This window comes from Terrapene carolina, unplaced genomic scaffold (genome assembly GCF_002925995.2).
Source record: "Terrapene carolina triunguis isolate 2854851 unplaced genomic scaffold, T_m_triunguis-2.0 Scaffold246, whole genome shotgun sequence".
Taxonomy (NCBI): domain Eukaryota; kingdom Metazoa; phylum Chordata; order Testudines; family Emydidae; genus Terrapene; species Terrapene triunguis.
The window spans coordinates 1,142,890-1,159,169 of NW_020664597.1; the positions used below are offsets into that span (position 1 = coordinate 1,142,890).

Here is a 16,280-nt window from a genome sequence, read left to right on the forward strand (position 1 = left end):
CCAAATGGCGATTGCTCCTTGTTGGTTAAAATCTCCACCAGGGCCCCCTCCTCTGCTCCGCCTCCACGGATAGAGGGCAGGGTTCTAGCTAGCTCTTTTTGGAAGGTCTGTCTGTGCTGTTTACACAGATCTCTGAATTGCTGGATTTTCCTCTGGATCTCGGGGAAGGTTGTAGCCGTTCTGTCCTTCACCATGTCGTTGCACCGGACGTCGCACTCAGTCAGGTGCTCCAGGGCACTTTGAGCATCATAAACCAGCACTGCGCTGATCTCACGCACTAGCTGGGCAGCTCTGGAGTCCAGCTTGCTCAGTGGACTCGCACCGGTACAGCATTTTCACCAGCGACTCCAAGCCGCTTAGGGAGACTGGAGTAAACTCCCATGGCATCTTGGTAAGTAACCGGATTGTTCTCCAGGGCAAAATCACCATAAAATTTGCAACTGAAATTTTCTTTTCTTTCTACTTCCTTGTTCCCCTTTTCCCCAGACACCTCTGCTCCTCCAGAAACCTTTGGGATCTTTTCCACCATCAGTTTCATTTTCCCCTCTATCTCTTGCATACTCTCTGATGAAGAAACTTCCCGATCAAACACAAAGAAAGCCTGAGCCCCGTACAGCACAGCTGTGACCACATGGGTGGCCGTGCCTTGGTCAAACACAGCAGGATAAGAGACGTTCTTGGTCCCCAACTGGCTCATGGTCAGGTGCTCAAACCTGTTTGTCACTGAGTAGTGGAGAGCAACTCGAGCGTGATTTTTTGATTTCTTTGTATCATTTAAAAATGCTGCAGATCCACCTATTTCTACCAGCCTCCCCAGGAGACTGGCCTTCAGGGATGCAGACAGACTGAGGGCTGAGGCCTTATCTTCAATGGTGTCGGACGCAATGATCTGGATATCAGTATTGTGCTTTGGCATTGTCTCCACGTCTTTCTTAAGAGCCTCAATGCCCCATAAAGTGATACCTGGAAAATTCCACCCAAGCACATCGTCAGTGATCACTGGAGAGGATAAGGAAGTGTTGTAATTTCGTTTAATAACCTTGTCTCATACTAAAGACACACTATGAGAAAGAACTCCAGCACTGAAGGCTCAAATCAATGTGCCCTGTCATCTGACCCTCCACTGGAATCTCTTTCTATCCATCTTGCTCTCTGTCTGATAATGTGTTAGCTTTACTGTTACCTCATTCTCTCCTCCTCCACTCCCAATTGTCTCATCTGTCTGTTGCATCTTGTCACGATGCAGATTTTAAGCTCTTTGGGGCACAAGCTGCCTTTTTAATCTGTGTAGTGACAATGACTAATAATGGGCCCTGATTGCTGATTGGTGTCTATGGTGGCTACTGCCACACAAACAGTAATAATTAAGGCACCAATTACCATGGTCTCCATGTGCAAGTATAATATCATATCGGGATTAGCAAGAGTTTTGCAATGCCAGGTATGCCCCCACCCCCACTAGTTCAGAGAATAATCATCTGTGGGAATTTTAAAAACAGATTTTTTTGTTCAGTCAGGATGAATTTTATCTGAGCTCAGTTAAAATATTATTTTCTTCAAGTAACAGAGGTCATAGAACTGATACCATGGGTCTTCCGCCTGCCTGCAGTGGGGCAGACCCAGACCTGTCAGTCACTGGCAGAAGGGAAATGCCAGCCTGGAAGATCCCTCCAGCTGAGCTCACTTCCACAGCCTGGATCATTTCACCCAGTTTCCCCAGTTGCAGACTGTTAATGATACCTTACAGACACAGCAGTCTCTGCTACTGCAGGGCATTGGAACAATATCCCCGAATGGCAAACGAAAGCTTTGGATGCCAGTTTCCCATCTCTGACTTTGGATGAACTTTTTGTTTCCAGGAAGGGCTGGGTTTGATGGGATGGATCACAGAAAACACCTTGGGAACTGCCAACTGATGTTCTGAGACTACCCCTGAGCCTGTTTCCCCTGGCAGCTTAGGACTTCAGTGCCCTGCCTGGTTTGAAACAGACACGCTAGCCTGCTGCAAACACAGACCCAGGTCTGAACTACGTCCCACAAACTGCAGGCTTAACTGAAAACAGCTAAGAAGTATTCCGGTCTCCAGCACTCAGATGCCCAGCTCCCTATGGAGTCCAAACCCCAAATAAAGCTTATACAGGGTAAACTCATAAATTATTCACCCTCTATAGCACTGATAGAGAGATATGCACAGCTGTTTGCCCCCTTCCTCCTTCTCCCCCGCCCCGTATTAATACATACTCTGGGTTAATTTACAGACTAGCCTCCTTTTAGTCTGTGTCCAGCAATCACTCCCACTCTGTGGTTACTGTCCCTTGTTCTAATCTCTGTACCTGTGTCCCTTAAACCAAGAACTTTCCCATTAAGTTTAACAGCATGCATATGCTCACTGCTGGTTGTGTGGAAGCAACCTTTATAAATCCTGTGTGGAAAGATGCAGCAGCCTGGCTCTGAGAAGTAACAACTTCATGTGTTACCTGCTGCCTGTTCCCTCTTAGCCAAGGGCAATTATTCCTCAGGTGCTCAGTGGACTTACAATGATAGCACCTCTTGGGCTCCTCTGCTTGTACAGAAGATTTGGGACGAGTAACAAGGCAATGGGGAGATGAAGGCTGAGCCTCCTTTTTCCCAGGGGTGAAACGATGATTTTGCTTTCCCCCAATGCTGTACCCCTCTGCCAGTGGTTTATGTTTAATTGCAGCTTGTGCCTGCTCGAAAGAGTCTGCAAACCCAGCTAATTCACTGACTACATTCACCTTTTTGTCCCACAAGTACTGTTTTACATCATCACTGCACATATTCAAGAATTGTTCCTGAGTAACCAAAAAACACATTCCTTCAAAGCTTGTAATGCCTTTCCTCCTCACCCACTTATCTACCAAATGTCTCATTTCATTTACATAAGCCATATTACTTAATCCAGGTCCCCTCTTAAGACTCCTGAATTTAACCCTGTAGGTTTCAGGTGTAACCTGAAACTGTTTACAAACCAGTTCCTTAAATTTACCATAGTTTGAAGCATCATCAGTAGGCATCTTAATGAATATGTCCAGAGCTCTGCCAGTCAATTTTGCTATCAATGTGGTCATCTTCTGACCTTCAGGGATAGCATGGAGGGTGCACAGTCTCTCAAAGGTGATGAGATATTTGGCAATATCGCTGGATTCATCATACTGTGGACACAGTCGCTCCCATCTGTGGATTTTGGGGGAAGTGGAGCCAGCAGCTGGAGGGTTTTGTCTCTTCCATTCCATAACAGCCAGTTCATGCTTCTGGGCCTCAATCTGGGCCTGTATTTCTCTGTCTTTTAACTCCAGGGCTCTTTTGTCCCTGGCTGCTTCTGCCTCCATAGCCATTTTGTGGGCAGCCTCCTCCCTGGCTGCCTCTGCCTCTTTGAGTTTCAATTGAAACTCCCGGTCCTTTGCCTTCTCTTCTGCTTCCAGTCTGGCCAACTCTAGTTTAGTAGCTGCCTCACTGGTAATCATTTTCCTGCTCTCTCATGCTGGGCCACACCCCCTCTGCAGTTCACTAAAACTGAGATGCACTCAGCTCAGGGAATTCCTAGTTAACAGAGACTTTCCCAGCGCCCAGTGTTCAGCCTTTCTGGGCAATTTGCAACTTGTGTAGTTCTAGCTTCTTCTGATCTTCCCTCTTACTTATTTTGCTTATCTTTCTGTCCCTATTTCCCTTACCCAAAATAAGCAAACAGAAAATAACAAACCGGTAACCACTTTGTCTGTTCTCCAGCCACCACACCCAAAACTCACTTAAAATCACTACCAGTATCTCCAAGCAATCAGCTGTGCACAGATCCTGCCGACTACGCCACTGTGATGGGTTGGATCACAGAAACCCCCCTAAGAGCTGCCAACTGATGTGCTGAGACTACCCCTGAGCTTGTTTCCCCTGGCAGCTTAGGACTTCAGTGCCCTGCCTGGTTTGAGCCAGACCCGCTAGCCTGCTGCAAACACAGACCCAGGTCTGAACTACATCCCACAAACTGTAGGCTTAACTGAAAACAGCTTAAGAAGTGCTCCTGTCTCTAACACTCAGATGCCCAGCTCCCAATGGGGTCCAAACCCCAAATCTATCCATTTTACCCTGTATAAAGCTTAACTCAAATTGTTCGCCCTCTTTAGCACTGATAGAGAGATATACACAACTGTTTCCACCCCTCCCCTCCCCTAGGCATTAATACATACTCTAGGTTAATTAATAAGTAAAAAGTGATTTTATTAAATGCAAAAAGTAGGATTTAAGTGGTTCCAAGTAATGACAGACAGAATAAAGTAAATTACCAAACAAAATAAAATAAAACACGCAAGTCTAAACCTAATACAGTAAGAAAGTAATTACAGATGAAATCTCACCCTCAGAGATGTTCCAGTAAGCTTCTTTTACAGACTATTCTATGATTCTACATACATCAGAAAGTGGCTGAATCCCTGCTTTAAATGTAAAACTCAATTCAACCTGAACTATGGAATCATGAGAGGAGCTTCACAAGTATATGAGGAATCTGTAGAATTTTGTCAGTTCATACGGTGATGGCCAGCTAGTCGCCTTACGGATTTCCTCAAAGAAGACATACAACTTTTAACCAACAAATATTTCACTGCTCTTAAAGCACGGACTCTGATGTCTGAGGGAGGTATTATAGAAAATCTTTCTGTATTTCAGCACTGGGTCTCAGAATGAACTCCCAACTCCAAAAACGTGTCTGAGGGAATTAATAGTTATCGAGACTGCAATTTGGATGCATAGCAAATTTGACACCTCACATAAGATTTAAAATAGGGCATGGGGCCAAGCTGATGGTTCAAGACTGAGTTCTACGGCCTTACTGGGGGGAGAATCAAGGTTGTTGCCCAAAGAAAACCCAGTCTAAACATGCACCAATCCTCCTTTTGTTGAACATAACGAGAACAGATGACACTAGTGAGGGTTGGACTCTTCACTTGGACATTCCTATATCCAAATCAAGACCCTCCTGGAAGAACATAAGTCTGTATTTCACTTGCTTTTCTATAGTAGTGATTCTATTATCTTTGTATCAGCAACTGAATCTCAGCCAGATGTAGAATAGGTTCTGCCTGATGACTTCTACCAGAGTACTATTAGAGTGATATCCACCTCATCTGAATATCCATTTTCTATTTAATATCTAACAGCTAGTATTGGTCTGTCTGCTCTTGGTTGGAGGATTGGTTCATGTGATAGCATATCTCCTCTATGACGCAGAGGCAACTGAAGGCTGATACTAGAATGACAAGCACTAAAAATCATAGTTTCTTCAGCCAGTACGTTAAGGTCAGTGCCGCAGCTGCTCCTTCCTACAGAATTCTAGAATCCCACAAATGTAGGGCTGGAAGGGAACTTGAGAGGTCCTCTACTTCAACCCCCTGCACTGAGGCCAGACCAAGCAAACCTAGACCATCCCTGACATGTATTTGTCCAACCTGTTCTTAAAAACCTCCAGTGAGGGGGATTCCATAACATCCCTTGGAACCCTATTCCAGAGCGTAACTAACCATATAGTTAGTTATTCCTAATATCTAACCTAAATCTCTCTTGCCACAGATTAAGCCCTTTACTTCTACCTTCAGTGGACATGGAGAACGATCAATCAACGTGCTCTTTATAACAGCTCTTAACATATTGGAAGACTGTTATGAGCTCCCCCCTTGGTCATCTTTTCGCAAGACTAAACGTGACCAGATTTTTAAATCTTTCCTCATAGGTCAGGTTTTCTAAGTCTTTTATCATTTTGATGCTCTCCTCTGGACTCACTCCAATTTGTCCACCTCTTTCCTAAAGTGTGGCACCCAGAATTGGACACAGTTCTCCAGCTGAGGCCTCACCAGTGCCGAGCAGAGCAGGACAATTACCTCCCGTGTCTTACAAACTACATTCTTGTTAATACACCTGTGACAGTGTACCCCATAAGGCTTTATGAGGGGGTGCTTATAAATGTATGTATGACATAACTGGAATATGTTTTGTGCTGCCTGTGCCATGTAACATATCTCTGTAAAGGTTATGGTTTACTGTATCTATTCATCCTATTTGTATATATATATATCATTTTCTACTTGAGGTTAAGAATATGGGCTGTATGCTTGATTGGTTTCTAAGTAAGCTTTGTGAGGCATTTGGTCAGCTTCTTTAGGAAGGAATTTGCAAGGTTAAGTACCTGATCAGGAAGCACTTGGGGAACAATGCATCTTGGAATGCTCCAATCCACATGAGAAGTCTTCCTGGAGACATACAAGATACCATGTGGACAATGGCTTCGGCCTGTAAAGACTGAGTCATGCAGGGACATGTGACTTGCCCAGATGACTCCAGAACTCCATCTTGGAGCTGGACTTCGCATAGAAGGGAGGAGGGGGGTCTCCACCCACAAGAGAGAGTCTATTTAAACCCGTGGGAGACCCCTCCATTTTGTCTTCAGCTGGCTAAAGAAGGAGCCTCTCCACACACCACCACCCCCAGGATACTTGAAGGAAACTGGAACAAAGGACAGTAACTACAGGGGGTGTAAGTGATTGCTGGACCCAAGCTAAAAGGAGATTAGCCTGTAAAAGGGAGCATTCGGGAACTGGTGAGGAACTTATCTGTATTTAGTTTGATTAGACATAGTTTTGCGCATTTTATTTTATTTTACTTGGTGACTTACTTTGTTCTGTCTGTTACTACTTGGAACCACTTAAATCCTATTCTCTGCATTTAATAAAATCATTTTTTCCTTATTAATTAACTCAGAGTAGGTATTAATACCTGGGGGAGCAAACAACTGTGCATATCTCTCTATCAGTGTTATAGAAGGCGAACAATTTATGAGTTTACCCTGTATAAGCTTTATGCAGGGTAAAACGGATTTATTTGGGGTTTGAACCCCATTAGGAGTTGGGCATCTGAGTGTTAAAGACAGGAACACTTCCTAAGTTGCTTTCAGTTAAGTCTGCAGCTTTGGGGCAAGTAGTTCAGATCCTGGGTCTGTGTTGGAGCAGACGGGTGTGTCTGGCTCAACAAGACAGGTGCTAGAGTCCCAAGCTGGCAGGGAAAGCAGGGGCAGAAGTAGTCTTGGCACATCAGTTGGCAACCCCAGGGGCTTTCTGTGATCCAACCCGTCACAACCTGTTCTTTCCCTGTTTTGTTTTGCATTCCTTCCCCCTGGTTGTTAACATTAACTGTAGTAAGTATCTGGTCACCATTAACTTGCTCAGTGAAGACTGAAGCAAAATAGGCATTAAATACCTCAATCTTTTTGATGTTATCAGTTATTAGCTCTCCTTCCCTGCTACAAATGAACATGTAAGTTTTGTCTAAGCAATTGAAGTTATTGCCCAATAAATCTCTGGAAAATGCTTTTCTTGTTAAACATTTCATTCATGTTTCACTAAATGTGTCAGTTTTAGATCTAACCAGTCACTGTCTGCTCTCACAGCTGACCACATCCTACAGGGGCAGAGGGTGAACCAAGTGTTCTGTTGAAAGAGTCCCTCCCACCAGATGAGTTAGTTGGCAAGAGGTCCGTAAACTACAATGAACCAACAAAAGCGGTGTTGGATGTAACTCTAACCGTACCTGGTATGAGCGTGTCGCTGCGGCAGTCGTACAGCATCCCCAGACGCAGAGGGCGGCCCAGGGCCGGCATCTCAATTGTTGGAGCTCCAGAGTAAGCCATGGTGGTAGCTGACAGGGCGATCCAGCCCTAAAACACACCAGCCACACAGTTACACAGACAAAGTGGTTTCCTCCTATTCATGATCTCCCTATTTGACTTTTATCCCCTATGAGTTTCTGCTTGATACTGTTACGTGTTGGGTTCTACCTTGTTGTTATGGGTCAGGTGTAACCACCACTTTGTATTCGTGGTAAATGTAAAAAAGCCACGTAATTGGTGGCTGAAACAACAGCAGTAGCACCCAAAACACAGGCACATGGAAAAGCTTGAGCAGAAGTTGACCCACGTGGCCCAAGCTGAAACACAGAGACAGACAGAAGCAGCCCAAAAGCCAAGCAGCCAGTAACAGAAGTGCTGGTAATGTGGCCCTGAGAGAAAGCGAAGAGAGAGAGATTTTTGGGCACAGAGTGCTGGCTGGAAAGGGGACTGGAACAGCAAGAAACTGTCTCCTGGTGTTTGATTCCTACTGTGTTCTGGGAAACAAACAATATTCTTAATGCAGAGGAGGAGACACAGACACACGACTCGCTTCTCTAATCAGGACACAAAGTCCTAATGAACCTGGCTCAGTGCAACCATTAAAGGCATCAGAATGATCAGCAGACACAGAAATAGCAGCAAATGAAAGGGATTTTTTTTTAAATCATGCAGCTCCGCACAGAAATCCAGGCCCTTCCACACCCAGAAGCTTCCAGCCGTCTAACACTAAACACACTCTCCAGCTCAGACCCAGGGCTGACAGGTTCAGACACATTCCTGGAGACCAGAAAAGGACGAAACAAAGAATTCTGAAGTTTGTACAAACCAATATAATTCCATTCTGACAAAGAGATTTGCCTCGGTCCTTACCTGGTAGACCGATTCGCTGGGTCTAATGATCCAAATTAGGCAGGAGAGTTCACTGCTTTCTCCAACAGCTTCACACAGAATCTCCCCAGAGAAGGAAGTGAACACACCTGAAAGTGAAACCATCACCCCCAGTTGCTGAGTTTTTCAGAATACATTCAGCCGTAGAACACTCCCATCCCACTGGGAGCAGAGAGGTAGAATCTACGGAGATAAAAATTCTGTTTGAAGAGGTCCAGATTACAAACTAGAAGGGTCACAGTCCCAGCCCCCAATCAGGAAAAGGAGAGTCACTGCAGTGTTGGGGGATATCAAGAGATTACAAAGTCTGACAAAACAGTGATAATGGGAGACTTCAGCTGCCAGCACATTGACTACGTGACGGGGTGTACCGGGCCATTTGAGGCTCTCTGCTAAAGGCCCTTCAGTCCGCCCACACACCACCCCAGGAAAAGGAGCAGTGAAGGTGGGTCCTCCAGGCCCTCCGAGAATGGCTGCTTCCCTGCAGCCTGTCAGAGCTCACAAGGCTCAGTTAAAAGGAGTTACAGGGCTCAGCAGAGCGCTGGCTGGGCCTAGAAGGGGGAAGAAGGAGTGGAAGGCTGTGTGACTCCACAGGCTCAAGCAGCGATAGGACTGTGGAGTTTTCAAGGTTCAGAGACCTGGAAGAGAGAACCTGAATAAAAGGGGGCCGAGATTATTACAAGCTCTCCAGGCAGAGAGGAGGAGACCCTGAGAAATCAGGACAGAGACTGAGAAACTCTCCAGGCAAGCAGGCAGGGGAGAGACCCTGCTCGAACAAGGAACAGACACAGAACCCAAGAAAGGGATAAGACAAAGTGGGAAACAGCCCAGGAATGCAGCAATAGCAGCTAGTAAAGAAAGCAGCACATGGCTGCTACTTGTAGGGTCCCTGGATTGGAACCCAGAGTAGTGGGTGGGCCCGGATCCCGCACTGGCAGGGTGCCCAAAGCCCCAAGAAAGGGACGAGTTTCATTTTGGACCCCAAGAAAAGGGCTGGAGTTTAAACAGGCCTGGAGATGGGGATGAAGACCCCAGAGAAAGCCAACCATTTGTTGGCCTGTGTTACCCCGGATGGGGTTCCTTTGTGCATCTTTAGATTATGCATGACTTAGTCAGAGGGCTGAGCCACCAAAGAACCACCTGATGAAGGCAACTGCCAACAGGGAGCACTAGGAACAGAAAAAGGACAGCGTGCAGGCTTGCACCCAGCTGACAGGAGGCGCTCACAAGAGGCGAGTGTTCCCCCGCCCCCATCACAGACTGACACTTGTGAGCAGAAAGACAAGATGTGGGGGTGGGGTTTATGTATTTTACTGGGTCAACTTTTGTTGGTGAGAGAGACAAGCTTTTGTGTTTACACGGAGCTCTTCTTCAGGGCTGGGAAAGGTACTTAGTGTCACAGCTCAATACTTTTTCAGCCTTGTATTGAGCTGTGACACTGAGTACCTTTCCCAGACCTAAAGAAGACCTCTGTGTAAACACAAAAGCTTGTCTCTCTCACCAACAAAAGTTAGTCCACTAAAATACATTACCTCACCCGCCTTGTGTGACATTATCTAATTGAACTATGATTGTATAAAAACAACAAGGAGTCTGGTGGCACCTTAAAGACTAACAGATTTATTTGGGCATAAGCTTTCGTGGGTAAAAACATCACTTCTTCAGATGATATGATTGTATAGATCATTATTGCAACCACTGTCATATAGTTGCAAAAAACTTGTACAAAGATGGTCAAGTGAGGTGTCTATGAGAAGGTTGTAATTTGCTGGTTATGATTATGCTGTCTGTATGTGTGTATCATTTTTGTATTTGAAGTATTAAGTATTGGCTATGTACTTGTATCTCAATGTGTTTGATTCTAAGTAGCACCAGTGAAGCATTTGGCCAGCTTATTGAGAAGGGGCTATTCAAATTGAATGGCCCAGTCAAGGAGTACTTGATTGCCAATGGACCCTGGGAGATGCCAATCCACATCTGATGAGCCTTCCTGGGAACGTTCAAGGTAGCATGTGAGCAATGGCTGATCTACCTGTAAGGAACGGAGTCATGCATGGACATGTGACTTGCCCATGTGACTGCAAACTCCATCTTGCTGCTGTAATTTTCCACAGGAGGAACAAGGGGGTTTCCTGCCACATGGCAGAGGATATAAAAAGCCATGGAAGCCCCTCCATTTTGTCTTCAATTCTGCTTCTGACCTCTGGAGAGACTTTGTTACAAACTGAAGCTCTAAACAAAGGACTGAAGGACCCATCCAAAGCTGTGGATGTACTTCAGAGACTTGATTTAAGCCAGCAATTTATTCCATCACTGCTATAAACCTGAACCAAGAACTTTGCAATTGTTGTATGTATTTGATTCCTTTCCCAATTTTAACTCTCATCTATATTTCTTTCTTTTTTTTATGAATAAACCCTTAGATTTTAGATTCTAAAGGATTGGCAAAAGTGTGATTTGTGAGTAAAATCTGATTTATACATTGACCTGGTGTTTGTGGCTGGTCTTTGGGAACAGGAAAACCTTTAATTGAGGGTGCTGGTTTCCATAATCAGTCATCCCTGTAAGGAGTGCTACCGGTGGTGATACAAAGGAACTGGAGTATGTATGACTTCTAGTTAGCCAGTGGGATGAAACAGAAGTTCTCTGTTTGGCTGGTTTGGTGTGCCTGGAAGTGGAGGACTGTCAGCCTTGGGCTGTGACTGCCCTGTCTTTTAGCAGTTTGTCCTGAATTCGATACTCTCAGTAGTGTCCCACTAGAGCACCCCTTGTTACACCTTGTCTCACTAGAGTTCAGGAAAAGCTTCAGGGAGAAGGAATGTGGAGAGAATAAATTCCTTTACTGCCTGTACAGCACAACTAGGAGCCCAGGTAGTAAACGCGGGGGAGTAGAAATGGTCATTTACCATCGGTGAGACCAATGCTGGAATTCTGTGCTGGTGTCCACATTTTGTAAAGGATTTTTAAAACTGAAGAGGGTGCAGAGAAGTTATGCATTAGCCCAAACACTGGGCTCAGCACACGGGGAAATGAGTGAAATTGTATAACCTGTGTCTTACAAGTCGGACTAGATGCTCTAATGATCCCTTCTGGCCATAAAAATCTATGAAAAGAAATTTGCTATGTAAGCAAGTCTGAGGGAGCTCTGACCTGACAGCTAGTGATGAGCTAGGGAGGGGAAAAGGCTTCAGGACCAGACTCTGTTTACATGAACACACCCACTCTGCCCAGGTATCCAGCAGACAGAGCTGTGTTGCCCAAGTGTTCCTCAACTTTGGCTGGCATTGGGTTACAAATCACTGTAGAACAAATCTACCTGGAACACATCGGCAATACCAGGAGAGATGAGCTGGAGTCCCCTTGAGAAGCAAAATTGGGAAAGTAACTGAAATACTTCTCTGCTGGACAGTATTTACTGAGACAACCTGTCCTACATGCTCAATTGCTGAGGGACAATCTACACTCATTGCTATAGTTGCTTTCTACAACCAACGCTCTGTATAACTTTTCATGAGTGATGTACCTGAATATTTGGATGCTAATTGTGGCAAATTGCCAGCACTACTATGATGGGTCCCGCACTTTCTCTTCTTGTGGGGGTGTTCAGGGCGCCGTTTCTCACCCCTGAGCTGGGGTATTAACTGTCCCACTAGTATCCCAGAGAAGGGGAGTGGAGAGGGAGGGACCTGGGCCTGCCCTATATTCTGGGTACCAGCCCAAGGGCCCTAGGGATAGCGGCGAACAACTTGAACTACCGATTCCTTCCCCTGGGCTACTTCCCTCTCCAGCCCTTCAGCTTGTGGGGCTTTCCTGCCCTCTCTCCGCTTGGGCAAGGTTTCTCTCAACCCCTTGTGCCTGTAGAGTCCCTCTGCTCTGCACAAGCCGGGTTTCCCTTTACCTAGGGTCTTGGTCTTCTGGCCCGCCACAGCACTTTTCCGAACTCTCCTCTGCTTCCCTCCAAACTGCTCTCCTTCAAACTGCTCTCTGCTCCAATGCCAAACCACTCTGCTTCAACTCCTCCAAGTGTCTGATTGAAGCAGGGGGGGTTTATCAGGTGACTGGTTTCAGGTGCTCTAATTGGCTTAATTGGTTTCAGGTGCTCTAATCTGTAGCAGCCTCTCGTCCCTCTACAGGGAATAAGGCTCTCCTCATCCTGGGGCTTACATATCTCCCATCTATCACTCTCCTGCTGCCCCCTGGCCATTCTCTATCACATATCCCCCCGCCCACCCCGCTCAACACCATGGGGTTGGGCTACTTGGGACGAGAGGCAATGCTGTCGTGACAGGCCATCAGCGTTGCCATGTTGGCTTCCAGCCCTATGCTGTACCCAGAAATGGAAGGGTTGCAAGGATAGGAACCATCCAGTCACTCTCGCATTCTTCTCCTTGTTTCTGTGCATCCACTGGAGCGGGGCGTGGTCTGTCATAAGGGTAAAACGCCACCCCAGTAGGTAGTAGCGAAGAGTCTCCATGGCCCATTTTACCGCCAGACATTCCTTTTCAACGACGGCGTACTTTTGTTCCCTGGGGAGGAGTTTCCGACTGAGGTACAGAATCGGGTGTTCCTCCTCCCCTATCATCTGCGAAAGGAAGGCTCCTAGCCCTACCTCCGAGGCATTTGTTTGTAGGACGAATTCCTTCTCGAAGTCTGGGGCTATGAGCACTGTATGACAGCAAAAGGCTGTCCTTAAATCTGCGAATGCTCCTTCCGCCGCATCAGTCCACTTTACTGTCTCGGGGCCCCGAGCTTTTATCAGGTCTGTCAACGGCCCTGCTCTTATGGTGAAATGAGGGACGAATCTCCGATAGTATCCTACTATCCCTAGAAATGCTCTGACCTGCTTTTTGTGGATCGGTCAAGGCCAACCCTGTATTGCCTCCACTTTGTTCCATTGGGGTTTCACCAAGCCTCTCCCAACTACATACCCAGGGCTGGTCTACACTGCCGCGCTAGTTCGGCGGCTGGGGATCGAAGTTCCGAGTTCGATTTATCGCGTCTGGTCTGGACGCGATAAATCGAACCAGGAAGTGATCCCCGTCGACTGCGGTACTCCAGCTCAACGAGAGGAGTACCGCGGAGTCGACGGGGAGCCTGCCTGCCGCGTGTGGACCACGTCTGAACCGCGGTAAGTTCGAAGTAAGGTATGTCGAATTCAGCTACGTTATTCACGTAGCTGAATTTGCGTACCTTACTTCGACTTGGGGGGTAAGTGTGGACCAAGCCCCAAGGTATCTGGCCTCAGTTAGCCTTATCATGCACTTGGGAGGGTTGGCAGTGAGGCCGGCCTTCCGAAGGGCGTCTAGCACTGCTTCTACTTTTCCTAGGTGTGTTTCCCAGTCAGGGCTATGGATGACTATGTCGTCTAAATAGGCAGAGGCATACTTGGCATGGGGTCGCAGCAATTTGTCCATAAATCGTTGGAATGTTGCAGGGGCCCCATGGAGTCTGAAAGGGAGGACAGTGTATTGGAACAGGCCATCGGGTGTAGAGCAAGCAGCCTTCTCCTTGGCATCCTTGGCCAGGGGAATTTGCCAATATCCTTTGGTCAGGTCCAGGGTGGTTAGGTATCGGACCTTGCCTAACTGATCAACTAACTCGATGATGCGTGGTATTGGGTAGGCATCGAATTGGGATACTTCATTCAACTTCCGGAAGTCATTGCAATACCTCAGGATGCCGTCAGGTTTGGGGACTAGGACAATAGGGCTGGACCACTGGCTGGGGGATTCTTCAATAACGCCGAGTTCCAGCATATTCTTCACTTCCATCCTAATTTATTCCCTTTTAGCTTCCGGTATTCGGTACGGTCTTATCGTCACCCTCACCCTGGGACTGGTGACGATATGATGTTGGACCAGTGTCGTACAGCCTGGTCCCGCAGCAGGGCTCGGTCCTGGGCAGCCTGACTCATCAACAGATAATTAATCTTCTGCTGCATCCGAGTCGCCTCCTGTTGGGCGGTTTCTTGGACCCGGGTAGCCTCTTGCTGGGCCACAGTGGCTTCTATTAGGGCCTTGACCACCTCGTCCATCTTGGGGACGGGATGGTTTTGGCTAACCCTGGTTTAAGTAATAAACACGGTAATCCCACCCCTGACACCATGTATGGCAAATTTCCAGCACTACTATGATGAGTCCCGCACTTTCTCTTCTTGTGGGGGTGTTCAGGGTACTGTTTCTCACCCCTGATCTGGGGTATTAACTGTCCCACTAGTATCCCAGAGAAGGGGAGAGGAGAGGGAGGGACCTGGGCCTGCCCTCTACTCCGGGTCCCAACCCAGGGGCTCTAGGGATAGCAGTGAACCACTTGAACTAGCGATTCCTTCCCCTGGGCTACTTCCCTCTCCGGACCTTCAGCTTGTGGGGCTTCCTGCCCTCTCTCCGCTTGGGCCAAGTTTCTCCCAAACCCTTGTGTCTGTAGAGTCCCTCTGCTCTGCACAAGCCGGGTTTCCCTTTACCTAGGGTCTTGGTCTTCTGGCCCGCCACAGCACTTTTCCAAACTCTCCTCTGCTTCCCTCCAAACTGCTCTCCTTCAAACTGCTCTCTGCTCCAATGCCAAACCACTCTGCTTCAACTCCTCCAGCTGTCTGATTGAAGCAGGGTTTTTTATCAGGTGACTGGTTTCAAGTGCTTTAATTGGTTTCAGGTGCTCTAATGAATCTGTAGCAGCCTCTCGTCCCTCTACAGGGAATAAGGCTCTCCTCATCCTGGGGCTTACATATCTCCCATCTATCACTCTCCTGCTGCCCCCTGGCCATTCTCTATCACATAATGTCTAAGCTGTATCGTTAAATTTATTCACTTAAATTTGGGTTACTTTAGATTATGTACTATATGTATTGTATGACTTTATCCACAAATACAAAGTTTGTTTTAAATCTAAGCACTATACCCAACTGTACAGACAATCTTTCCTTAACCCGTGTATTAGATAATTTTCACATTTTAGCTTTAATAAAAATTTTAAATTTGAATGTAGGGGTAGTAAAATGTTGTCATCCTGATTGTACTCAGCCTGTCCTAACTGAGGGGCCACCCTCAACTGAACTACTAAGCAGATCCCACTGAAGAGAAAGAGGGTGGGAACAGGTGTCCCTGCCTGAGGATTATAAGCATCCTTTAACCTGACCCGCTTCCCTGTTTAAAGTTAAAGCTAAAGAAGTTCCATTGAGAGCCTTTTGTTTTGTTAAGTGACCACTAGAGCTGAAATATCAGGCCTAAGTGATAAGCCCTTAGTCCTGCTGTGGGACAGTGTTTCTGTGGAGGAGACGGCCCAGCCTGCACTAGCAGCGAGGTTCCCCCCTGAGAGCTGAAGTCACTGCGAGCTGGTGGAACCTTGAGAGACCGACTCGCAGAGGTCACAGGAGAGAGGCAGGTGGCAGCAGAAGGTGGCAGAGCAGATGATGGTGCAGTGAACAATGGCACAGTGGCAGCAGCAGGCAGCGACAGAGAGTGAACTGCAGTAACTGTGAGCCAATTGTGGCAGCAGCAGCAGTGGAGGCCTTGCTCAACGTTCCCCCCACACACACACACACACACACACTCCTCGTCGTTGGGAGGTGAACTCACGTGAATGAATCTCTGACTTCTGGGTCTCCGATGACCGAGGACAGCAGCTGTGAATGGGGTGCAGTGGAGGGAGAGGGGCAGGGCATGTTAAAGGACGTTTGTCTGTGTCAAGGCTGGATCCCCACTTTGAACTTTAGGGTTCAAATGTAGGG

At 47.0% G+C, this 16,280-nt stretch overlaps 1 protein-coding gene across 1 annotated transcript; it reads right to left on the reverse strand.

The window, feature by feature from the left end:
- Positions 1–8: 8 nt before the first annotated feature.
- LOC113407720 (verrucotoxin subunit beta-like) lies at positions 9–7,690 on the reverse strand (the record flags this gene model as incomplete). Its single annotated transcript, XM_026657444.1, is given in 3 exon segments — positions 9–316; positions 319–963; positions 7,591–7,690. Coding segments are annotated over 3 exon segments (1,053 nt in total), but the record flags the coding sequence as incomplete, so codon positions are not given.
- Between the last annotated feature and the right edge of the window lie 8,590 nt (positions 7,691–16,280).